This window comes from Cucumis melo, chromosome 5 (genome assembly GCF_025177605.1).
Source record: "Cucumis melo cultivar AY chromosome 5, USDA_Cmelo_AY_1.0, whole genome shotgun sequence".
In the NCBI taxonomy this organism is placed as follows: Eukaryota; Viridiplantae; Streptophyta; class Magnoliopsida; order Cucurbitales; family Cucurbitaceae; genus Cucumis; species Cucumis melo.
This window is the reverse complement of record NC_066861.1, coordinates 1495213-1521057: the sequence shown is the minus strand read 5'-3', so window position 1 is coordinate 1521057 and position 25845 is coordinate 1495213. Positions and strand designations below refer to the sequence as shown.

Genomic DNA, 25845 nt, shown 5'->3' with positions numbered 1-25845 from the left:
CTCTCATGGAAGATCAAGCAAAATACCTCAACATCAATCTAAAAAATACCGTTTAGTCATATGAGATCTATGGATAGTTTCTTTCTCATTATTAATCTTTCTAAGGCTTGCAGGTGTGGCATTCTTTTCTTCTTTAATTATAAATGGCATACATTATTAACTCTTTTTCATGTAGGTAGAGAAGCATCTGGAAAAGCTATGGTCAGTAGCATTTCGAGCCATGGATGACATTAAGGAGACTGTTCGAAACTCTGGAGACAAGCTATGTCGTGCCATTACTTCATTAACAATAAGACTCTGTGATGTCTCTTTAACAGGACTGGGAGATGCTAGTAAGGCGATGAACACTGTTCTCCCCTTTCTTCTTTCTGAAGGAATGATGAGCAAAGTTGATAGCGTTCGCAAAGCATCCATTGGTGTAGTGATGAAGCTTGCAAAGGTTAGTTTTGTCTTGAATTCCTCTTCCTGTGTTTTGTATTTCTTTTCCAGCAGTATCCAAAGTTTAAGCCTAGGAAGAAAAAGTTGATCTTGATGTCAATGTTCATAGATTAGGATTTAATTCTTCATTTCAATGAAGGCATATATTATCGGCTATCCTTTTCTTCTTTTTCTTTTTCTTTTTTAGTTCTTGAACATTTGTGAGGCTGTGCTTCTTTTCTGAAGACCCTGTTCCTGTCTCCTTATTTGCAGGGTGCAGGACTTGCTATTCGTCCACAGTTATCTGATTTGGTCTGTTGCATGCTCGAAAGCTTATCTAGCCTTGAAGATCAGGGACTCAACTATATTGAGGTTGGTTTGTTAATTTGTTTGGCCCGAATTCTTTCGTAAGCTCTATTGCTCTAGATGTATGACTATGAATTCTTTTGTAAACTCTATTTGTCTAGATGTATGGCTTAGGCATTAATTCAGAAGTTGAGGTTAGAAAGCTGAAATACTTGGTGTATGTTGGATTATAGAACTGAGGTATTCCCTTTGGAATGCTTGGGTGGTTTGAATTAGTAGACTAGGAGTAGGAGGTCATCTGAAAGGCAACAGATCTGGAGGTTAATGTTGCATTTATTTGTTTTATGTTGTTCCCCTTCTTATACTCATAATTGCTGCATTTTACTCGGATATTGCTGGAAAATCTCTTTTTTCCCTTAATTACTGTTATAATATGGGAGTTTTCCCTTGTTTGCTTTTAGGCCAGTCTGCTGTTTCTATAAAACCAGCAGAAGCAGAAGAGATTAGGAATTTAGGATAAAGTTCAGATATTCCAAGGTGTTGATAAATCCATTTCTAGTTTTTTTGAAAAAGATGCTCAACATTCATGACCGTCAATTCAATAGAGTTGAAAGTTTCTGGAACACATCCTTCGGGTAAAATTTAAGAAGTCGTTTATACTGCAAGAGATCAATCAATTACCATGGGTGCATACTGATTATTCAGTGTATAATACATTTTCTATAAGAACAAGCAGCACCTAAGTGAAATCCCAACTGATTTGAAGAAATTTTGTCTCCCTTTTGACTCTTGAGCAAAGGACAAGCCAAACAAACACACATTTGCCTACCTCTCTCTACACGAAATTTCTATGTCATCATTTCTTGTAACAAACCAACTTAATATAATGCTAATTAAAAAAAAAAAAAAAGTGTACATTTCGTTTCAATTTTTGCTGGATATTATCTCAAGTGAACGAAGTTTCTGTCTACCTAGAATGGATTTAAGATTATATCGATGGGGAAACAGGTAGTTTTCTGAAGGCTGGAAACTCATTTTGCTTGCTTTAGTTTCACAGATTTCACCACTTTGTTATCCTTCAACTTTTCTAATGTCTTGCATGGTAGCTCGTAGCCATTTGGTAATATGGTTTCCACGAACATAAAGCTCTATGGAAATTTTCTTGCAAGAACATTAAACATCTTTTCTGAAAAATGTTTGGATTGAGGAACAAGTTTTGTTTGTACAATTTCCTCTTCTTTATTGGGTGGTTGTTTCTTGTAGAAATGAAAAAAGAGAAAAATATAATGGTTTCATTGAAATATTTGAGTGGGTATAGATTAAAGTTCAGTGTCAAAATCTAGGATCGTTTAATTTTTTCCATTTTTGGTAGCGTTACTCAATTTTTTGTTCTTTACAGTTGCATGCAGCAAATGTTGGAGTGCAAACAGATAAGCTTGAGAATCTCAGAATTTCAATTGCAAAGGGATCTCCTATGTGGGAAACTCTAGACATATGCATAAAAGTTGTGGATGACGAATCACTAAATTCATTGATTCCTCGACTTGCTCATTTGATTCGGTCTGGAGTAGGCCTCAACACTAGGTCTGGCAAAACATCTCAACTTTTATTCAAGAACAGTTCGAGTTTTTCCTTTCCTTCTAGTTGGTGCAATTCTTTTTCCTTCTTGTTCAAAATATATGGAAGTCGCTAATACCTTATCTAGTGGATGGGATTATGAATGAGAATCGTGAACTAGATATGTACATAAAGTTATGGCAAGAGGGGTGAGGGAGAAGTTGAATAATGTATGGTGAATCATAGAGGATAGCCGAGAAATAGAGTTCGCAATTCCCAAAACTGAACATTGTCGTTTTCATTGCCCTCCGGTATTGTTGTGTGTGTATGTATGTATGTATGTATGCATGCATGCATGTTTTTTTTTCTTTAATTTTTTGTTTTCTTTAACAGGGTTGGTGTTGCCAACTTCGTGACCTTATTGGTTCAAAAGGTTGGTCCTGATATCAAACCATATACAAATATGCTATTGAGGTTGTTGTTTCCGGTGGTCAAGGAGGAGAAGAGTATTGCTGCAAAACGTGCCTTTGCTGCTGCCTGTGCAGTCATCATGAAATTTTCAGCACAATCTCAGGTTCAGAAGTTAGTAGAAGATAGTACATCTCTTCATACAGGGGACAGGAATGACCAAATTTCCTGTGCTCTTTTGTTGAAAAGCTATTCATCCATGGCCTCAGACGTTATGAGTGGATATCTTGCAGCAGTTATTCCAATTATTTTTGTCTCAAGGTTTGAAGGAAACTTTTTTTATTAGAGTAGCATAGCTAAACATCATCTTGGTTTCTGTTTTTCACATTGTTTCGTTAATTCATACCCTAATATACATAGCATAACATTGCTTGGAGAATCTGTAAGGATGCCTGGCCAAAAGAATAAGCTGCTTTAATATCTAAATGATGACTAATACCAATTTGCATTAAGGAGTGTTATCTAAACTGGTTTGCCAAATGAAATATTGCAAAGCCCAGTCAAATTTTTACCTATTGCGCATTTCATCTGCTATTTCTCATTAAGAATATCAATGTTCTTTTGACATAATATGGCAACTAACGTTCCTTTGCGATCACCCTGCAGGTAGTGTCCTTAAGCATGCTAGTATTCAATTTACTCTATTTTTTTTAAAAGGAAACGAGTCTCACTATTATTAATATTGAAAAATAGAGAGACAAAGCAGTATTCAATTTAACCTACATTTCATGTATTGTTTGGACACGGGCGCCGAAGTGCCAAGGGATTTCATTAACTTCATATGGTGCATTTGGCAACACTTGTGCCTAAAGGAGCTATATGTCACTGCTCCAGTTCAATAATTTTGTAGCAATGAAGAATTATACCCAAATTTACCAGTAGTCCTCTGTCAAATATTTTAGAATGAAATAGGAAAACCTTAATTTTCTATGCTCTAACTATGAAGTTTTGGGCCTCCAACATATTTACTATGGCATAGATGATAGAGCTACTGCGATGTTGTGTATTATTTGTTTATGCCTTTCTTGTATCAGAGAAACAATAGGGTTTAGGGTTTCTCCATTTTCTTTCCAGTTACGTTGTTGGTTTGTTGGATATGCTATTAGTTTCATATCCTCTTATTATAAAGAGTCATGTTACTTTAATAGAAATATTACAGGCATGCTTGTGCACCATAAGATTGACCATCTTAATTTTTTGGATAAGAGATTTACCGTCTTAATTGATTAAGGAAATTGATGGGTTCATCCTTCCTGTAATCATTTAGGTTTTATTTACTCTGAGATTTTTAATTTCTTTTCTTATTTAGATTTGAAGATGATAAGCATGTTTCTGGGTTATTTGAGGAATTGTGGGAAGAAAATACTAGTGGTGAGCGTATTACTCTTCAATTATATCTGGGAGAAATTGTTTCTCTCATATGCAATGGAGTTACATCATCATCATGGAGCAGTAAAAAGAAAGTAAGTAATGTTCTTTCCAACGGTAACTCTCTTTTGTTTTTTATTATTTGATGTTTTGTCTCTCCATTTTTCTTTCTGCTTCTATCTTGCAGTCAGCACAAGCAATGTCCAAACTTTGTGAAGTTTTGGGGGAGTCCATATCTTCTTATCATCAAGTACTGCTCCAATCTCTTATGAAAGAAGTTTCTGGTCATATATGGGAGGTACAGTTATACGATTTTACTTTATTACGCAAAAAAAAATATGCTGTTTGATTTTCAGGAATAGGTCCAATGTTGAAGAAAACTAATGATGAAATTTTGAACTTCTAGGATATTTTTTGCTTCTGACAAACATAGCAAGAAATTACTTCATTGTGCAGGTGTAGGATGAAGAGGGTTCTGATATTTTAATAGAATAATGGAAAAAAAATCTGAGCTAATAATGATGGGGGTTCATTAGGTTCACCCTTGACTGTTTTTGTTTCTTGCTGCGACAGGGAAAAGAAACCATCTTGGATGCACTTGGTGCTATTTCAACTGCTTGCCACAAATTAATTTCTACTGCAGATCCTGCCATGCCCAATGCCATTGTAAACCTGGTATCTTCCTCCTGCTCCAAGAAAGCAAAGAAATTCCGAGAAGCTGCTTTTGCTTGTCTTGAGAAGGTGCATACTGTTTCTATTAATAGAGGTCCCGACATCTCAAAAGTGTTGCTTATTTTTTGTTCCTTTTTGTTTATTACTTGTGTTGTGTCATCTACAGATGTTAGAATTTCTTAAGATTTAGCTTGGAATTCAATTTATAGGAAATACATAATGAAGTGGAGACTTGTTTGTTTGTTTTTTTAAAACCAGAGCAAAGATTTTAACACCCAAAATGGCTGGTTGATGTGGCTAAAATGTGAGGCGTTAATGTTGCTTTCATGGTGAACTTTTACAGATGTTCGATAATTTGTTGTGGAGATTTTTTTTTTTTTTTTGGTTTACTAAATATGTGTTTTCTATTTGTAAGGTAGCCATTTCTGGTTGTTTGTTAGAACTTTGAATTTATTATATCAACATATTGCACAGAGTATTGTCTCTGTTTTGGCTTGTTGGAATTTTTCTGTTTTTAAGGTTTGGGGTCCTAACAAATTGGTATCAGAGGAGTCCTGGGAAGAACACATCAATGGCTCAAAAACGACTAGAGGAAATAATGATGTCTAGTGAGAAGGAGATCACTAACTTGAAAGAAATCTTACTCGAATTAAAGAAGAGTGTGGAGTAGCTTGTGGAAGACATGAAAGAAAGCAACTCTGATCGAAGGAAGGAGGAATTGGGAAGTCCGAACCCTCAGTGCTCAAAATGAAAGGGAAAATGGAGGAAGTAGGAACAGGTCAGACCAGTGAGTAGGGGTCAATGAACAAGAGCAAGTATAAAAAGCTAGAGATGCCGATCTTCAATGGGGTGAATCCATAATCTTGGATATACCGTGCAGAGCATTTCTTTGAGACCAATGAGCTAGCGAACAATGAGAAAGTGAAAGTGGTAGTGGTTAGTTAACTGGTTTCAATGGAGTAACAACCAGAAAAAGGTAACCTCATGGGAGACTTGTGTTTGATCATTTCCAACCAATGGGAGAAGGGAGCCTTGAAGCTCAGTTGATCAGAATCACGCAAGATGGGACTTATGTAGTATCTGAAGAAATTTTTGGACTATTCTGCCCCCTCCCACCCGGAAAAATGGCAGAGAGTGTGTTGATGGATGCCTTTGTGATGGGGTTGGCGCCGAAATTGAAGGCAGAGGTGGTTAGCCGTCATCCAAGAAACTTGGATGAGTGTATGAGAGAGCCCAACTTGTTATTGACCATAATGTTGCCCTAAAGCTTGCTTTGAGTGATTTAGGGATCCACGGATCAAATAAGAGAGAGGCCCAGCCCAACGGGGCCTAGTCGGCCCATACGAAAAAAAGTGGAGTGAAGGGAAATGAGAACCAAATGCAATAGGTTATTATAACTATGCGGAGGAACTTTGTGAAGAGGGCACCGCCGGTCAAAAGGTTATCTAACAGTGAACTAAGGACACGTCTCGATAAAGGACTGTGTTTCCGGTGCAATGAAAAATGGTCACATGGCCATAAATGTAAGGTTCGAGAGAACAGAGAGTTGATGTTGTTCATTACCAACGAGGAAGAAGGTTTGGAAGAAGAACCAGCAACTGAAACAGGGGAAACTAGCCGACACGAGCTCAGCTCAACTGGCACCTGGGTGTACCCGAGGACAAGAGGTCTCGGGTTCAAATCTCCCCACCTCAAGTTGTATTACAATACCTTTTCGAAAAAAAGAAAAGAAACGGGGAAAATTGAGACCATTGAGTCGAAGGTGATGGAAGTGGGAGATGAAACGAAGATTGGCCTAAGCACTCTTCATGGTTTTACGGAGAAAGGAACCATCAAAGTAAAGAGGAAGATACAAGGGAGAGAGGCAGTGGTGTTGATCAACAGTGGGGTGACCCACAACTTCATTTACCAAAAAATAATTAAGGAACTCGAACTACCTGTCACATAAGGAACAAAAGTTTGGAGTGACCATTGGAGATGGAACGGCCAATGCCATAGAAGGGCAAGAGATGTGTCAAAGAATTGAGTTGGAACTTCCCGAGTTGACCATTGGGACGGAATTCTTAGCCATCAACCTAGGCAAGTTGGGTGTGGTCTTAGGAATCCCATGGCTGTGGTCGACAGGATTTATGATATGAAACAAAACCGTTATCCTCAAGGGAGACCCTGCATTAACCACTGAAGACAAAGTCATTAGCAATTTCCCTCCTTCCACCTTGAGAACAAGGTGCTTTTTGAGCCAGCCGGTAATTTTAGACCCCCAATTTTACACACATAAGAGAAGGGGCAAAAAGGGGAATGCACTGTATGGGGAATAAAAGAGCCACTGGGAGGGGAGTGATATATACCTGGGGGCCACTTGTAAGGGGACATATAAAGAGAATGTTTTGGGGATTAGCATCTTTAGGTTTTGTTTTGGAAAGGCTTCTGTAGGCTTTATTAGGAGAGGTTTCCAGCCTTCTCGAAGGAGTTGGGTTATTATCCTTGTTGCTTTCATTTTCCTTGATATTTCTGGTTGTTTGTTAGAACTTTGAGTTTATGATATCAATATATTGCACAGGGTACTTCCTCTATTTTGGCTTGTTGGGATTTTTCTGTTTTTCAGGTTTGGGGTCCTAACAGACTATTATGGGGATAGGTCAAAATGTTGAGTTAGGTATGTGTAGTAACCTGTGGTGGTTAATTGGTGCATAGTGTCCCTCACACTCACTCTTCCACTCTTCCTGTAGATGGAAAACTGCCTAGAACTATTAAGTATGAATAAGTACTTTCTACCCTATCACTTGTCAGATGTTCTATGAACCAAAAAGGTTAAATGCTTTTTGGACAAACTCATTAATTGCACCTCACTGCATCTACTTTTGTGTTTTAGTTATTAAAAACTATTGTCTAGAAAAGCTGAACAATTAAGAACAAAAGACGTTAACACATAATGTTCCTACGTTGTTCAACTGCACCTTTCTTATCTGTTTTAGTTATATATTGGTCCTGAAATATTGTTAGTGCACTTAAAACAGAGTGGCTAGCCTAAACTTATCTTCAATCGGTGCTCTTTTCAGGTTCTAAAGGCCTTTGGCAGTCCCCAGTTCTTCAATATGGTCTTCCCATTGTTATTCGAGACTTGTAAATCAGCGGATTCTGGACAGGCATCTCTTGGAGGGGTTGCCACTAAAACAGGTTTTTACTTGCTACCAAATTTTCTGTTTCTGTAGTAAGTTGATTTATTTTCATAATTTTTCTCCTGCCATGAGTGGAAGTCAGATCGTTATTCTGGTGCCTCTGTCTATGTACATCATTATTCTGTATATGATAGAAAAACATTCTAAGTTCTTGTGATGAGACAAGTTTATGTGAATATGTTAGAAAGAGGAAAAGATATGATATGTGAGCTCCAAGAGGAGGCTAGACTACAATAACTGTAGCATCATTTAATACTCCTACATTTTTTAGTTCAACTACATACAGGGATAGAGATTCAAACCCCTTTTTTTGGTACATGTCTCGAGGATATATGCCTTAAGGCCCTAATACCTTGAGGTTGGCTAGTATTTCTGTTATTATCCTAAAACATATTCTCCAATTCTTTCCAACCTAATTTTCTACAAATTTGCTTGCTAAATTCAGTCACTTAGTTTTATTTTCTTGTTGAATATGGAACCACTACGAAAGAGTTTGAATGAATTTCTTGATCCATCAAGGAAAGACAATTATTCTTAAAAGTAAAAAGCTAACAAATGGAGGGTTTCTTCCTATCATTGCTGTCATATATTGTTGCCCGTGTGTACTTTATATGATCGCAGATTTATGCTCTTCAACTTGCATATGAGTGTTTACAGGTTTTGATTGCACTGTGACCCGACTTAATTTATGCAGATGCAGATGATAGAGGAGAAACCTCAGTTCCTCGAGAGAAAATTTTAAATTGCTTAACATCTTCCATCAAAGTGGCTAATTTAGACGACGTTGTTGAACAACAAAAGAACTTGCTGTATTTGATTACTACATCGTTGTCCAACGGCTTTCGATGGACTGGTATCTACTTCTTGTCTCTCTTCTTGTTTCAGCCTGTGGTTGCATTCGCTAATGTTGAAACTGTACCTTTTACTTTCAGTGAAAACTTCGACTTTTTTGTCAATCAATGAACTTTGCTCAAGGTTCCACGAGGTCGTGCGTCCTGGTTCTCAAGGGAAAACCAAACTTGATAGCGTTATTTCTTTTGTACTTGAGGTAACTGATTGCTTATGTTTTCGAAAAAAAATATATAATTTACTGTAAAACATCTAGAATAAAATTTTTCCTTTCATCTACAGTTATCTCATTCTGTATCGCCTTTAGTAGTTCAGTGCATAACCACGGTTAAGATTGCTCAGGTGTGTTCTTTTTTTTCTTTTTTGATATTAAAATTTGAATTTTATGCTAATTGAACCATGTAACTTATAGTTTAATCTCATATCTAATTTAGGTTCACATCAGTGCTTCAGAATGCTTATTAGAGATCATAAAGCTATATACTGACTTGCCGTCTGTCCATCGGACTGACATTGGAATCAAAGCAGAGCTTCTTCATCTGTCCGAGATTGAGAAAAATGAAGTTGCCAAATCATTATTAAAGACATGCATTGAGAATCTTGAAAACCTCCATCAAGATAAGATCCAGGAAGATTAGACACTTCGCTACCCTTGAGCACAACAGAATTGGTTAGTTATAGTCTAATAGATAGTTTCTCCTACTCTTACACATGCCAAGTAATTATGGCTTAATTAGGATGGTAGTTCTTAATATTGAACCCTCTTTTAGAATAAAAGTTGAAATACTACTACAATAAGTTTACATTTTCACACAAAATAATCCACAGAGAACCAAAGCTGAGAGCCCACAATGTACAGGAGGCTCCACTCTTTGCATTATCCTCACAAGAATCTTAAGCGGCGGATTGAACTCCTCTATTGCATTTCATCGGGGTCGGTCCTTATTTTTATCTGAGGTTTTGCCCATCTCACCCATCTCAAAGATTCATAGAGCAAGAATTTTTAATAATTACATTTTCTTTTATTAGAGCTTGGACCTTGGACTTCCAGAGATCATTATCTCCAAATGTATCGATCAAGATCAGCTCTTGCTATGAAAGGGAGCTGTTTCTCACGGGTCTTGTAAAATTGTTAAAGATTTGGATCTTCCGTTGATCTTTGATTACAGTCGAAGTTGTGAATTTATGTTATTAGATATCTAGACAGATTAGTCAGTCTTGAGCCATTACAAAGTTTAATTTCAATGCTATAGCCGCTATGAGAAGTTTTGAATATGTTGGGTACCAACTAGGGACCTAAGGCTAAGGCCAACCACCGTTATCGCCGCACACATGCACGTGTATGTGTATGTATATATGTATGTGTGAAAGTGACTTCTTAGTAGGACAATTGCAACGTAGCTCAATTGTTGAGCTAAGCCATTGGTTCAATGTATTAGAATTTGATTAATTTATATTTGAATTGAATAATTTTTTATTTATTTTCAAGGTTGTAGGGGAGTTTTTGTTCCATTTAAGTTTAATTGTTAATATGGTTTTTTAGTTTTATACGAAATACATAATTAAATTTGACGATTTTCTAAAAAAAGAAGGAAAATAATAAATAAAATTGTAATTTTTGTTCGTTGATCGACTTTCGATTGTTTTGAGATCACTTGATATTATTTTTGTACTTTTTGAAATAAAAGTTGGATGAGAGTTTATTCTTTTCTTTTTTTCTTAATTTGTTTTTTTTTTTTAATTTGACAAAATCGTATTATAAGCAGGGGTGTTAGGAAGGTTTTCATGAACCAATTCGAATTTCTAGTTTAGTCAAATTGGACCTATTTAGAAGATAATTTAACTATCCATCATTTTATTTTAAAAAGTTCACAATTATACAGAAATTATTTGATATTTTTTATTTTTAAAATTGAGTTGTTTATCAAGTTTAAGATTATTTGTCCACTAATTTTTCAAACCAAATCTAAGAGTCGCCATACATTTGAAATAAAATGGGTCTAGAGTCTAAGTTTCGAGTATTTCACCTAAAATTACATATTTACCTTTAATATTTTTTTTATTATATTTGAATTTTTTTTAAAATAATGTATTTTTTAAAAGTGTAGAAGGCAAACTATTGACAAAAATAGGATTAAGGTAATTTTGATAAATCCGTACCCATCCCCTCTAACTTCAATGTGTGGACTCAAGAATTTCTTCTTTTTGATATTTAATATATTATACTCTATTTTTTACGTTACTCCTAAAAAATGCATTATTTTATAAAAAGAATCACTATATTTTATTAGAAAAAATTATTTTGAATATTTTTTTAAAAAAAAAAAATCTGACAAACTACCAACAAAACCAAAGTAAATATTCACAATTCTATATTTAAAAATAATAACAATAAATAAAACAGCAAACCCTACGCTCCATCTGTGCTTCCCAACTTGTGCTTACTCCCTCTACCAGCAGCCGCACTTCCTATCAGCAGTGGCAGCACTGTTTTCAGTTTCCTTCTATCTTATCCTCCTCCGTATTGCCTGCCGATCGCCGTCAACGCCCTCACCCGCACTTTCCTTTCTCCTCTTCTTGTCTCACTCTCTGCTGCAACCTCTGGCTGCCACGCCAACCACTTCTTCTGCTGCAGTCCTCCGTCAATCGGTAGGTTGCTTTCGGCATCTGCTTGGATCATTGGAATAATTCTTTGATTCAACCAACTTTGATTTTAAGTAGGTTACATTGTTATCAGGCCAATTTTGATTGAAATTCCAGCCAAAACCGACCTATTTTGAATGGAAAACTTTTGTTTTTTTCTCCGGCATTTGTCTTAAATTTTATCTTGTGTTTTTTTTTTTTTTCTGATTATTTTCCCTTCTCAATGTTCTTTGCTTTGCAGTAACAAGATGCATTCCAGGGATAAAAGGGCAAAAGCGGGATCATCTAGGGACTCGACAGATATGGAAACTCAAATGAAAATGAGAAATATCAAGAAAGAAATTGAATTCCTCAGTAATTTCTCTTTTTCCCTCAGAATTCAGCTTATTATCTGTGCATATATGATACACATAGAATTTTACATGCGGAAAATGTACTACAAAACTTGATGCTTTATTGTATTAACAACCCACATTGCCTTTTTCTATTTCGTGTCTCTGATGCAAAACACAAACTACTTTATTTCAATTGATGCAACGGAGTAATTTTTCTTTTAGTTGAAAAATCTTAGCATCTATTATAATTGCCGTGAATCCTCTGAGCCCGTGAAAAATGAAGGTCTATACTAATTATTGTAGTGCAAGAGGATTATAGTGAAGAGCTTTGGTAGTTTGATTTTAGTTAGCAATCATACATGAGATTTAACGTCAAGCACCAAAGAAATTGAATAGAGGTTGGAACCACCGGCAGATTTACTCTAGGCCCAATGGGGTTCAAGCCCCTCAATTGTATGCTCTTTATGTGATATATATATATATATATATAAATCTGACGTAATACCAATACTATTAGCTAGCCTAGTGGTAAATATAGCTTCTAGCCTCCTTTAGACCCAAGTTGAAGCCCGATTTCTTAGACTTTTTCAGATTATTTGTATTGTATTATGAAGCCCCGTCAACAAATTTTTTGAATCCGACATTGGTTGGAACTGTATTTAACTTGCATACTCACATTTCCTTTCAGATTCTGTTTGTGTACAAACTTCTTTTAGAACATCTGCATGATCACACCTTCCCATAAGGTAGTTTCCTTTGCTTTCTTAGATCCCCCGTCAGGTCTTATGTCAATTGTTATTGACCAAAATATTTAGCCCCGTTGTTTTCTTTTAGTTTTCAAAACTTGACTTATTTTTTGTTACATCGGCAAAAAATGAATAAGAAAACAAAGAAACTTTAAGGTGTGTGTTTGCATGCTTATTTTTCAAAAAGTCAAAGTAAACAATGAAATGGTTATCAAATGAGGTCTTAGTAATCGGTAGTAATTGGTCTGATTAATGTTAGTTGGTTATTCCTCACCATTCGTTTGGAGAAAATGTCTAGTTCTATGGTATTATATGATCCTTCCATTTGGCATCTGACATGTCATTACATGATGTATGATTAATTCATAGGCCTCACACCATCCATTTTTAAATGCTTCCTTTAGGGAAAGCAACGAATATTGATTTTATGAAAAAAAATTGATACTACTACCATAGACTATAGTACTAGAAAATCTCTCTTGTGTGTGGTGGTTTTTGGGTGGAGGGTTGAATAGAAGGTAATGAAGAAAAAAGGTGCAAGTATTAAGCAGCTTATTTGTTTTTGTATTCTTTATTTCAGCCTCCTCTCATATGTCATGGAAAGACAAAAAGGAGATTGAGAGTAGAAAAATTGTTTCTCTGGGTGGAAAGGTACAAACTCAACTATCGATATGTCATATGCATTCTGTAGGCTCAATTTATTATGGCATCCTGAATGAACGTAATTTTAAAGTCTTACGACTATTGCTTTTAGACCATCAATCTTGTTTTACCATCTTGCAGCCTCAAAAGAAGCAAAGACTGCCTTTAAGTGTAGCACGACCAATCATGAAAAAGCAGAAGGAAAGAGAACAAAAGATGGTACAAGAGGTAAGGAAATCCATTAGATGGGTGACTTCCATGATTAAATGTTTGACAAATATCAGTTTATACCCTAAAATTTTTCGTTATCGGTCATTGTCACACCATTTGGTAACTAAACTTTTGTCCAAAATTTTAAAAATTTCTAATTCCAAGAGTATTTTTTAAACGTTTATATTGCAACTTTCGAAAGTATAAGCTACAAATGGCAAAGTTTAAAGGCATCAATCAACCATGTTTTTTAATTCTTCTCTTTCTTTTCAACCTACATCTTCTTCTGTTATTTGCAGCATTCTAGTGTTGGACAATTTGGTGGGATGGCTAGTAGTAGCAACTCGAGAAAATCTTCGGGGAAGCGTAGGCCAGAGGAGCAGGTTCTTAAGTCGAGTGAAGGCTTTTTCAAACATGGTGTGCTTGATGTGAAGCATTTACTACGCCCATCTTCTTCTAGAAATAGTGGCCCTTCTAGGAATAGTGATCCTTTTAGGAATACTGACTTTGGAAATGAAATGGGCGGTAAAGGTAGAAGAAAAGGAGGAAAAAAGAAGAATAACAAAAGTAAGAAAAAGGGTGGCGGTAAGAAACGCCATTGAAATCATTCCATACTTTGAACATTATAGTTTTACAATGAGAATATGGATATCTTTTCTTCTCATATTTGTTGTAATTTAATGAAATTTTGCATTTTCTTGTTTCTCATATTGCTTCCATGAGTACATCTATGGACGAGCATTTATTAAAATATTTATAAAATATAGCAAAATTTTATATTTAGACTAAATCTACAAGTATCCATTATTGACAAAATAGAAATACAATATCTAAATATCTTCTCCATTCATAACCATTTATTAAAAATTGGAAATGGTCTAAAAGTGCTTATCTTTAACCAGTTTTTGCAAACACACAATTTGTTTAAATTAGAAATTTGTTTCCAATTTGTTTGTGACTTAGAGGCTAAAATAGAAATGGTTGAACTTAAGGGAAAATACTTTGTTTTAATTTCACTTTAGAGATAGAACCTAAACTTGTTATAATCTTTTATCTTCTGTTAAAAAAAAGTTAAATTCTAATTCACTCACAAATTTTAACTTTTTTTTTCCTTTTTACAATATATGGATTAAATGGAAAATCGTTAAAAAATGTGATAAAATATTTACATTTTAAAAAAAAAATCAAATAGTTCTTTTTATTTCTTTTTTTAAAAAAAAAACTCTTAAGTTAAATTGTGGTTTTTAGGTTGATAGAACCACTATTAATTGAGTTAGGCTCATTTTAAGATTGTAAACTCACAAATTTCATGAAACTTAATTAGTTACAATTCATTCACCTTCCTTTCAATTAGTCTTTTTGAAAAAGGATACTTCACTCCCGCTTCATTTATAAAATAAAAACGATTAGTACAAGAAACGAAAAAAAGGCTAGAGAAAAGCCCTACTTTACACAGGCATTCCTTTCAATTAGTTAACGAACATTTATACTAGAAAATGAAAAATTAGTACTTAGCACAAATTCTATGAAACTTAAGTTGTGAAATATTGAAACCAAATCAAATTAAAATAAAACTCAAACTCTAACCAACAATGTTGAACCATTTCCATATTTAAAAAGATCTCAATTGAAGTTAAACTTAAATCCTCAAAATCTAAGTACTAAATGAATATAAACAAATTAATCACTCTAAATTTAGGGTTAGGAAAAAGAGACATAATCTCAATAACTAACTAAGAGGATTATGAATTAATTTTTTACATGTAACTTTGACACCCAAATATTATAGTATAAGCCAAATTCTTTCATAAAAACAAATTAATCTCCATAAATTTAGTGTTAGGAAAAAGAGACATAATCTCAATAACTAACTAAGAGGACTATGAATTAATTTCTAACAAGTAACTTTGACACCCAAATATTATAGCATCAGCCAAGTTGTTTCATAAAATTACTCGAAATACTCGTAAGCTAGTTCAATCATTCACGTATATAAAAGAAAAAAAAATGAAGGTAAACAAATATAAACTAGAACCAAGCCTTAAGATGTGTTTTCCTTTGACAAATTTAATTTTGTGTTTTTCTTTTTCCTTAAGGAGAGAGGTTGAGAAAAGGTAAAATTCGTAATATCGAGAGACATCGAGGACATCCCAATCCGGTCCAAGAACCGGTCTAACAAGAAACTAACAATGAAAGTATGAATGAATGAAAAACCCTGAGAGCTTCTTTTTTGCTTTTCTTTTCTTATTTTTGTTATTCCAGAATTTTGGAACCCAATTCCCGATTTTTGCTGAGCGTAAGGGATTCAAAAGCCTCATTTCACCATCACGTAGATCCCAAAACAGCTATGGACGAGTTCGAATTTCATCGACTTCTTCAATTGTTTCCCGTTGTTCGATCTCGAGATTATCATGTACCATTCATCTCTTTCTGCTAATCATCTTAGAAATTTTCTTCATCATTCCATGTTATTTTATTGTATTCCATTGCTAATTTGTTCTTTGTTATAAGAGTTCTCTATTTCGATTTTAATGTTTTTAGACCTTCTTCCCGCTACAATGTTGCGATTAGGACAGATTTGGGTGGCTCTTGTTAATGGTTGGTTCATCATAGTTTGAATAAATCTCTTTTCTTGAATTAGGTCTTTTTTGGCTTTATTCTCTTTGATTTAATGTAAGATATTGGCCAAAAGTGGTGAAAATATTTGGTGGACGGTTTATATAGCAAAATTCTATGGGCCATTTTTGGCAGAGTTATATGTGTCTGTAGGTTTTAGCCCTTATTGAATGAAGTTTATATGGGTATCTTTTTATTTTTACGAGATAACTTGATTGCTGGTTGTGGGGTTCTAAAGTAAAGTGATATTATTTTAAAATTATTCTTTGTCAAATTTTCATTGATCACTTTTGAAGAAAGGATCTGCTTGGATTGATTACTTATAATTGAAATAGAAGAGGTTGTACTGGGATACAAACTGGTTTGGCTTATAGAGCTGATCAAGTAAGACCTAATTTCTTGCATTGTCATATTTTCTCTTTTATTTCGATGTTTTACCCATCTTTGAAGAAGAATAACTGAGACTAGGGGAAGCTTTTAATTCTGCTTCAATCACTTCTCTGAGACTAATATGGAGTTCCAAAAGTTTATTGAATGATATGTATAAAGTTCTATGAACTTAACTGTCCCATTGTTTCTCTTCCTATGAAGAGTGCAATTATTAGTAGCATAGGCATCGCGTCGATCAAGGTTATTAAAAATCTCATACAATTTTCAGGCGGAGACAGAGTTATCTAGACAGTCAACGTCCAAGTCACCCAAGAGTGAGGTTAATTATATGCTTTGCCCCTACCTCCTGTCCTTCTTGCATATTCTTGTTGCTGGTTTAATTAAACACTGAATGTTGTCTTGTTCATAGTTAAATGAATGGCAAGAGGCATGGAATGAAGATGGAGAAAAACCAAAGGATCAAGGATCTCCCCTACATGGTATTTTATCTTAAAAGTATTACTCTCTTATATTTCATTCCAGATTAACTTTTTTAAAAAGGCGTGGTTGTAAAAATGATTTGGAATTGGCTTTAAGGAACCATATGTTGAAATTCCTTTGTACCTAGTTTATTCTTAATGATATCTATTTGGGATCATGTAGTTCTTAAATCGCTTATGAAGTTATCCTTTCTGGTTTTAGTAGATATTTTCTGTTCAATAATCCTATAAGGAAATCTTCTAGCTTTCCTTGGTATTTTTAATAGAAGTTAAGCTAATGTCGCATTTTTTGAATGACTGCTTACAGATGCATTCTGGACGAAGCTAAAGTTAGCTGCTGAGCAGAAGGTATGAACTTCTTTGTCTTTTTTAAGTATGATGATCATTTGAGATCAATATGCTGCTGGGGCTGTGAGAAGCCTAAATTAGGGCATAAACGCCTTAGAGTTACTCAGTTATCTTTTTCTGTTACAAGTCTTCATGTTTATGTTTATAACTCAGTAGTTACAATGCATGTGATATGGAAGTTCAACAAATTTTTTCATCTACATAAATTCTCGTCATGTCTTCTTATCTTCCTAATTTATCGTCACTTTTTGATTTGATTATTTACATTTTTCTCAAGGTGCTGAAAGACTCATTTGTATATTCAGTTTCTGATTTTTTTTTTTTTTACAATTGAATGTTTAGGAACATCACTTCAACTTAAATGCAAATATCTGGATTTCTCAACACATTCCATCCTAATGATGCATGCATTATTATTTTGTATGAATGTGAATAGAACAGTGTTCATATTTGTATCTCACAACTTGTTGGCTCATTCCACGCAGGTGGGAAAGGTTGAAGCAGAGAGATTCTTTAACTCATTTCAACAGATACACAATAAACTTGTATGTCATTGAGAAGATATCATGCAATTAGATTTTATTTTTCTTCCTCCAATGTATTTAGAACTAAAATCATATCATTTTGACTACAGGTTAACGAAGAACTAAGTTTGGATGCTGCCCGGAGCTTTCTGGACTCATTCAGTTGCAGTTCCACAGAAGAATAGTATGGCTTTTTGCTTCATGGGTCTGTATTTGATATATAATCTTGCCTTTATTGACCACCTTTTGCAAGAATCTGATTCAATTGCCAATTAAGATTTGGAACAGATAAGTTTTGTTTTGAGGGAATTGCAGACAGTCTTTCAGATAAATTGGGTTTTCCACTTGGCCTAAATATTATAAATAGATTTGTATTTTCACATTTATTGCTTTTACTTTACCATCCTCAATGCTTTAGAAGGCTAAAGGTGGCCATGTAACCTCAAGGGGCGAGGCGCAAACATCAAGCAAATACAAGGCTAAAGGCGCAAATATTGTAGAAAACCTAAATTTCTGTGATTGAACATAATAGTTGAACAGAAATTAGGAAAAAGTAGTAATAGTTCAAATTTCTACAATTCAAACATATACCGACACAAATTGATACTCTTCTGTTTACCATTATACGAAACATAGAAATTTCAGGTATCCATGTGTTTTTGAGAGGAGTGTAAGTCTTTGCTGGAGAGGTACAAAACCCTTATGATCCATAAAAGGCACAAGCCTTGAGGTTACATGTTAGAGTCTTGCCTCGAAACCAGCTTTTAAGGCATAAGTTTGGTTTAATGCATATTTATTTTTAGAAGGAAAATAAAATAAAACAAGTCAGACGATCAATTACAAAATTCAAATGAAAGAAATGTAGATGTATTTTGGAACCATATTATGATTGTTAAACCATCTTGAGAGACCAACTCAAAACCATCATCATCTGAATACAATTAATTGTGAGGAGAAAAACGGAGTATGAAAAAAGGATTTTAACTACGAGTTTATTTATTTTATTTTATTTTGCATTTTTACACAATACAATAGAGAATATCTTTTACGATAAGAGACAATTTTATTGATAAATATAATAGGTGGAGACAATAAAGTTCTGAACGATGGATGGCATCGTAATCATTCAAACATCATTAGCACAAAAGGAACCAACTAAATCTTCTATATAAGTTATGGAGGGGATTTAGATTCATAAATTTGAAACTATGATACTTTATTCGTGCAGAGGAAATGGAGAATGAGAAAAAGTTTTTAACTACGATTTTTTTTTTTTTTTTTTTTTTTGTATCTTTACATAATACAATAGACCTTTACGAGAAGAGATGAATTTATTGAAATAGAATAGGTGGAGACAAGAAAGTATTCACGGTAATCATTCAAACACCATTGGCACGAAAGGAAGCAACTAAATCCTCTACAAGTTATAGAGAGGATTCAGATTCATAAATTTGAAACTATGATACTTTATATAATTTGAGTTCCAGTATATGGCTGCAATGTATCAAGCCAGATAGGCCATAACATATATACTATAAGAAAGTTTCTTGAAGTGGAACCCTTCTTTACTTGATCAATGTAAGAAGTAAATGAGTAATAAGATGTGCTACATCTTGGAAGAATCGGCTGCAACTCGGTTCAAGGCAATGGCAGTCTTTGAACCCGACGGACGCCCCAAATGACTGTTAATGAAATTTCCAGCAGACATGACCTTTGCCAAATCTACATTGGTTTTTATACCAAGCCCGTGGAGCATGTACACCACATCCTCAGTTGCAACATTCCCTGTGGCTCCTTTTGCATATGGACATCCACCCAAACCCGCAACCGAAGAATCAATCGTACTAATCCCCATCTGTTCGAAAAAGAAGAATGACAAAAGAAAAAGAAGACCAAAGCTTTAGTTAAATCCTCGGAGAAGATGTTGCACGCTTGCAAAGTAATTTGTGTCTGTGCATCGGAAAATAAATTTTCAAACTGGTAAAAAGTACTTTTTAAGTAATTTAGAAAGTTATTCTAAGCAGACTCAAAACTCAACTTCAAACAGATGTCTTACTTGGAGGGATATTAGAATATTTGGAAGGGATTGTCCATAAGTGTCATGGAAGTGGACTGCTAGCTTGTCAACGGGAACGACAGCCATCACAGCTTCAAGCATGGGAACAACAGTCCCTGTGCCAACATACATGAGATATGATGAGAGAGGAAAAAGGATGAAAGCAGTAGGGGTAGAATCCATTACACAAATATTTAAGAAAACTATACGTAAATACAAATGACATAACCCAATTGTAAAGATGCTATTAAACGTGAAGTTTGCGAATGATGCAAGCTGCTACTAAAACCTCATTTGATAGCCATTTAGTTTTTAAAAATTAAGTTTATAATAGATACTACTTTCACCCATACGTTTCTTTGTTTCGTTATCCATTTTTTATCGACAATTTTTAGAAATCAAGTTAAGTTTTGGAGAGAGAAGAAAGAAGAAAACAAGATGAATAAGAAGAGAGAGGTGGTTTCTAAAAGTTTGTTTTGTCATTTGCAATTTGACCAAGTATTTAAACGTTTGCGCAAAAACCATACTAAAGAAGTTAGGAGGAAAAAGGCATGATTTCATAATAGAAAACTAAAACAAAATTTGTTGATGCCTAAATAATCTATATTTAGATTATGAGAAAGAAAAAGGTTTAAATTGTTACCTGGCGTGGCAACTCCAATCGTGTCTCCAAGAGATATTTCGAAGCAGCCCATCTCATAAAGCTCTTTTGCTACATAAGCCACTTTAGATGGCGAAACCGCTCCTTCTGTTGGACAACCAACTACACATGATACATACCTATACAAATCCGTAGCCAGTTATACCAATTAGAGAACCCTTCAAGAACAGAATGTAGAGAACAATTCAAGAAAATAAGTCATGTTCAAAATTTAAAACCAAATTCCAGAGGAAATACCCATCAGTGGTTATTCGCATATTAAATGGTATAAGCTGATACAATATGATTTACTTTGTACTTTATTTAATCTGGCAACAGATTCTAGAAACCGTCACTTGTGGTTTGGGGATTATTAGCCATGCAGACCTAATAGAAAATTAAGTTACATTGTTCAACTTATTTAAAAATAATAATAAGATGAATAACGACTAGTCTTGTTTCTTTATAATAAAAGAGAAGGTTTCATATGTAAACCATGATGATAAAGAAAAGAACTTAACTGATTCGGGCATGTTACAGGAATTATTCTCAAAACGTGCTTGAATCAATAAAGTTCATTTTCTTTCATCTTGAAACATGCTTTCCTTAATGTGGGCATTGATGCAGATCAATGTCAAAGTTGGATATTTATGGAGTTATGGGAATTATTTAAGCATACCCTCGAACAGGGATTGCAAGTTCTTTGGCAGCAGAAGTTACAGCAAGGTAACGATCAAGACTTTCTTCAATGCTACAATTGATGTTGGCTTTTGAAAATGATTCAGAGGCTGAAGCAAAGACTGCCACTTCCTTTGCTCCAGCTGTGATAGCAGCTCGAAAACCCTGGAAGAAGGTGAAGTTTTAGAATAGAGGATTCAATCTGTCCAAGGGGAAAAATAACATTATTTCAAAAGATGACCCGCCTTCAAATTAGGTGTTAAAACTGGCAATCTGGCACCTTCCAAATTCCGAACAGCTTCCATCACTTCGGCTGCATCAGATAACTGTACAAGGAATGAATAATGTTTGAGCACTAGTGATATAAAGTACGTTTATATCTAAAAATTCATGATGAACAATGTTTTCATTTGATCATCTGGTGAGAGAAAAGCATCAACCCAGCCCCCACTCTATTTCCTTATCAGCTGATATCAAACTTAGAAATCCTAAATGGTAAGTTTATAAGAAGCCTTTTTTTTATATATAAGAAACAGAGAAAATATGCCATTAGTTCGTTTGGTAGAAAGCAAGTGATGTAACAGTGAAGGCAAAAACACATAAGTAGGATTATAACATATGCCATCGTCTATTTTGGTGTGCTGAATTTTTTCTGCCGTCTTACAGATCCTTCAGCTCAAAGAAAATAAGAAGGTTTTCAAAGGGTTGAGAACTCGATGAAGTGCAAATAACCACCAAGTTTAACATCTCCCATTAGTATATGCAATCTAGGAGGCTTGTGGCACCTTTCCTCGTAACTTCTATTAAGTTAGTATGTTGTATTTCTCTTTCATTTTTTTAATAAAAGCTAGATTCTTCATCCATATATATAGTATAGTGCCTGTAATATTTACACCCACAATTTCCATAAGTAGTTCCCACCAAAATATCAATTGAACATCACAATAGCACAGTCACAACTGAGTATATACCTTATGATCTTATCCAAACAAGTATTTTCAATATAATTTTAAGCATCACTAAAAAAGGTCAAAGGGAACTTATAAAACAATTACCTGAGGCACCCGTGTAGGCGACACAAAACTGGTAGCCTCAACAACAGGCAATCCTGAAGATACTAGTCTATGGATCAATTCGACCTTTACAGATGTTGGTACCATATTCTTCTCATTTTGAAGCCCATCCCTTGGACCAACTTCTACTATCTTCACAAACTTTGGTATATCTTTCAAAAACTGCAGACCCATGTTGAAAATAAGATCGATCAGAAAAGGCCACACTCAAAGAGAGAGATTCGACAGACTACCAAATCATCAGATGAAAGTTCACAAGTATCTAGAATATAGGCACTAGGAAGAGCAAGTAAAACAATTAAAGGGATATAAAAACACATAGACACAGGGAAAACAAATGAAAACCGAAGGAAACCTCTCTATTAGCTGTAGACTGATTCAAGATTCTCAAAGGAAGTGGTTACACCATACAGGCCTAATGAGAAAATCACCTTATTTGTCATATGCTGTATGTTGTCACTAGTACTCTTAGTCTTGTATTCATGACCTAAAGAACAATGTGGCTCGCAAAAATTTTCAGATGCAAATTTTTTCGAGCCTGCACTCATTGTCCTCCTATTGACGGAGCCATTTTGGGATGTGTTTTTCCTATGCCTTCTCCAAGGGAATGTGTCTCCAGCATCCTCATCATATTCCCTGTTGAAAGGAGAAAAAAAAATAGCACAATGGTACAATTAGAAGAAGAAACACAAATCTACTTATGTCATATCGGGGAAAAGTGTACCGAGTTGGTTACAAAAATAACAAAATAGTATTAGAAAAAGAAAGAAGAAAGAAAGATCAATATGCCCAAGATTTGCACAACCAAAATACACAAAAGCAAGCTGAAAACAAATCAAAAATGGTTAATTTTTCTATTAAAAATAAATTAATATTCTGCTTACTTGCAACTATTGGATGAGCTACTTCTTCCTCCTTGAATCCAACAGATCCCCATTCCCATGTCATCTCCTATAGGTCGGCAAGCACTAGACGAAAATCTCTGTATCCGATCAATTGTACTCATGCTTGGCAATTTGTCAAGACCAAGGGGCTCCTCCAAACTCGACATTGTGGAGGAAGAAGCAAAAACCAAAACTGAGTTTGAGAAAAAACCAAATAAGTTTTTTGTCGTGTCTACGGTGGAATAGCTTATTCACTTGCAGAAGACCAATGACAGATGAAAGCTTAATAATAGACTAGTCAAATCTAATTTTATAATTTTTTCTATCAAATGATGTAATATTATTTGATTGAAATTTGAGGCAAACAATAATTAAATCTATTCTTTTAGCCTCTCATATATAAGTAAAGAAGATCAATATATAATGACTTCATAGTATCCAAATTTCATGCAGTGGATGACCTATTCATGTATTAAAATTCCTGAAGGCCAATAAGGAAAGAAGTCTTTTAGAGGTAAAAAATAGATTAGGTAAGCAAGGATAGAAGAATACCACCGTTACATGTCTTTGGTTAACTACCTTTTATTATGAAGTTAAATTTACGATACAACAAAACTTAGCAGGCAAAGCAAGACAATAGATTTAGATGCAAATAGTTTCCCAAGATCAACAGAATACAGACTCCAACATCAGACAAAATACAGGTCTGTACTGAATCGTCTGCAAGATGTAGGTGCACCAATATTGAAGTATTCATCGATCTTAGTCTTCAGAGTTAAAAGAGTTTCTAGTTATTTTGTATCTACACCATTTAAATACCCCTCCACCACATTAAATAGTATAGTTGACAATTTTTAAGAGTGAAACTAAGAAATTTTATCAATTAATGAGATTAAAATCTTTTTTTTAAAAAAAAAAAAAAAAAAAAAAAAAAAAACAGTATAGACAATTAGAAGCCAAGCCACAAATTATGAAATGAGCTTTTGTTTCCTAATTGAAGTCCAAAATTTCCTCTATCGTAATCTTCCATTGCACATTGATATTTGATTCTTAAATACACATTCCTCCAACACTCAATGTTGTACTGCGATGCAACATGATATATCAAGGTTGCACTCCTCAAGCGCTTCTCATTCACGGGAATACCAATCAACAGTAACAGCTATTCCTGATTATTTTTTACACTGGACTCACTCAAGAATTGAATGGCAAAGGCCCATCGCCATGCTCGTTCTGATCTTGGGTGTAATCAATGAAGAACTATTCTTCTTGCCATCAAAAAAATCACCAAGGCAGAGATGTCTACTCCATGGTATATTATGTAAAATCCATCTGCCAATTTCAGCAAATAGCACTATAATTCCCTTGAAACACACTATAAGAAGGACATCTCACGATTTTCCCCATATAAGAAGAGTTAAATTTCATTACCCCCCCCCCCCCCAAAATCACAGCTTAAAGGGGCAGCCTACAGCAATCCATCACGAGTTTTAACGCTGAGTAAAATTCAGTACAGCATCAAACCCAGAAAGGAGATGACAGATAACAAACAACTAAGGGCTGAAGTAAGTAAAAGGAGAACTATAACCCATATAATAACTGAATTTAATCAAATTTCCGTTACCAAGAACAGTACTCAACCTAAAAGTCAGGCGCAAACCAAGACTCCGAAACAAACATGTAAAAAGAAGAACTAAAAGAAGCCATTGAAATTCAAGATTTAAAGAAAATTCGCAGGCGATTATCACAACCCAATTTTTCTCAGACAAAACCAAATTAAAGAAACCAGCTAATAACTCCTCCACAAACCAATTATCGTACAGATTACACAATTTAAGAACACTGTCAATGACTTCTATACTATACCATGCCGTTTCATCTAACCTATACTTCCTGAATAGCCAAACACAAGCAACAGAAATCCCAGAAGAAGAAAAAAAAAATCACCAAAACACAAAAGTACAAAGTTAAGCAAGAGAAGAAAAGAATCAAACCTAACGCGGGAAAACAAGGAATAACACTATTGCGCGGTGGAGATAATGAAATTGTAACCGATGAGATTGAAATATATCATATGGGACTTGAATTTGGAATTGAAAAGCAACCAAATGCGTTGCAATCACTCTTAAATAAGCAAACGGACAAATAAAATCGAAATTTCCATGTTTGTTGGGTTGGTGGACGTTGTTAATGCGTAGATGTTCCTTATATTTCTTTTTTTATATTAATGCTGAAAAATGTTTTGGAATATACCAAAATATCAATTAACGTATACATTATGGTTAAATTTAAAAATAATTTATTTTTGAAAAATTAGTAAAATTTTATAATCTATTATGTGAATAAATTCTAAAAATTTATTGTATTTTTGTATGTATTTTGATTGATAAAAATATTTGAAAATGTTTTATTTATTTGTTTTTTATTATGATCTTTTCTTTTTACTTATTGGAATTTAAGTCAATATTAATAAAGGGATGCTTTATAGTGTTGTAAAGAACAAGAGGTGGTAGGTTGTTGTCAGTTAGAAGTTGGTAACTTCTTCATTCCCCTCTCTCTCTCTCTCTTCAAATTAAACTTTTAATTCCTTCCTTTGAGATAATCCCTAATTTGTCATTTTCAACCAAAAGCAATGCTTTCTTTTTTATAATAATTCAAGTATATAATTAATTAATTAATTACTTTTATTATCTTCGATGTTCATCTCTATTGACTTTTAACATATTTTAACATAGTAATTAGTATTTTTATTTATTCGACTATAA

At 34.3% G+C, this 25845-nt stretch overlaps 4 protein-coding genes across 11 annotated transcripts in view; 3 read left to right on the top strand and 1 right to left on the bottom strand.

The window, feature by feature from the left end:
- LOC103491455 (uncharacterized) overlaps positions 1–10297 on the top strand; it is a 37933-nt gene extending 27636 nt beyond the window's left edge. The window contains exons 24-37 of one of the 7 annotated variants that reach the window (XR_007821111.1): positions 176–439; positions 691–789; positions 2123–2307; positions 2674–3009; positions 4058–4211; positions 4304–4414; positions 4690–4857; positions 7848–7965; positions 8662–8820; positions 8900–9015; positions 9099–9158; positions 9251–9486; positions 9676–9750; positions 9846–10297. Coding sequence is in view for 2 of the 7 variants with exons in the window: in XM_051085119.1 (XP_050941076.1) it covers positions 176–439; positions 691–789; positions 2123–2307; positions 2674–3009; positions 4058–4211; positions 4304–4414; positions 4690–4857; positions 7848–7965; positions 8662–8820; positions 8900–9015; positions 9099–9158; positions 9251–9454 (1974 nt within the window). In the remaining 5 variants the exon portion in view is untranslated. Of the gene's footprint in view, positions 1–175; positions 440–690; positions 790–2122; positions 2308–2673; positions 3010–4057; positions 4212–4303; positions 4415–4689; positions 4858–7393; positions 7445–7847; positions 7966–8661; positions 8821–8899; positions 9016–9098; positions 9159–9250; positions 9487–9644 lie in introns of those variants that run through there. The other 6 variants (XR_007821112.1, XR_538069.3, XR_007821110.1 and 3 more) reach the window with 6 other exon arrangements.
- Positions 10298–11206: 909 nt separating this feature from the next.
- LOC103491457 (uncharacterized) lies at positions 11207–14100 on the top strand. The gene is made up of 5 exons (XM_008451408.2): positions 11207–11465; positions 11701–11813; positions 13121–13191; positions 13324–13410; positions 13692–14100. The coding sequence occupies exons 2-5, from the start codon at positions 11708–11710 to the stop codon at positions 13992–13994; spliced, it is 567 nt and encodes a 188-aa protein (XP_008449630.2). The 5' UTR covers positions 11207–11465; positions 11701–11707; the 3' UTR covers positions 13995–14100.
- Positions 14101–15518: 1418 nt separating this feature from the next.
- LOC103491458 (uncharacterized) lies at positions 15519–18131 on the top strand. Its single transcript, XM_008451409.3, has 6 exons — positions 15519–15805; positions 16667–16717; positions 16808–16877; positions 17185–17225; positions 17711–17770; positions 17860–18131. The coding sequence occupies exons 1-6, from the start codon at positions 15740–15742 to the stop codon at positions 17932–17934; spliced, it is 363 nt and encodes a 120-aa protein (XP_008449631.1). The 5' UTR covers positions 15519–15739; the 3' UTR covers positions 17935–18131.
- Positions 18132–19138: 1007 nt separating this feature from the next.
- LOC103491459 (hydroxymethylglutaryl-CoA lyase, mitochondrial) lies at positions 19139–25272 on the bottom strand. Of its 2 annotated transcripts, XM_008451410.3 has the most exons (10): positions 25075–25205; positions 24275–24412; positions 23081–23273; positions 22628–22832; positions 22179–22358; positions 21369–21449; positions 21125–21288; positions 20449–20585; positions 19806–19921; positions 19139–19604 (listed from the first exon to the last, which is right to left on the bottom strand). In XM_008451410.3, exons 3-10 carry the CDS (start codon positions 23245–23247, stop codon positions 19356–19358), a joined length of 1299 nt encoding a protein of 432 aa, XP_008449632.2. In that variant the 5' UTR covers positions 23248–23273; positions 24275–24412; positions 25075–25205; the 3' UTR covers positions 19139–19355. The 2 variants fall into 2 exon arrangements, with proteins under 2 accessions (XP_008449632.2, XP_008449633.2); XM_008451411.3 differs by lacking the exon at positions 24275–24412 and having other exon boundaries at positions 25075–25272.
- Positions 25273–25845: the final 573 nt, after the last annotated feature.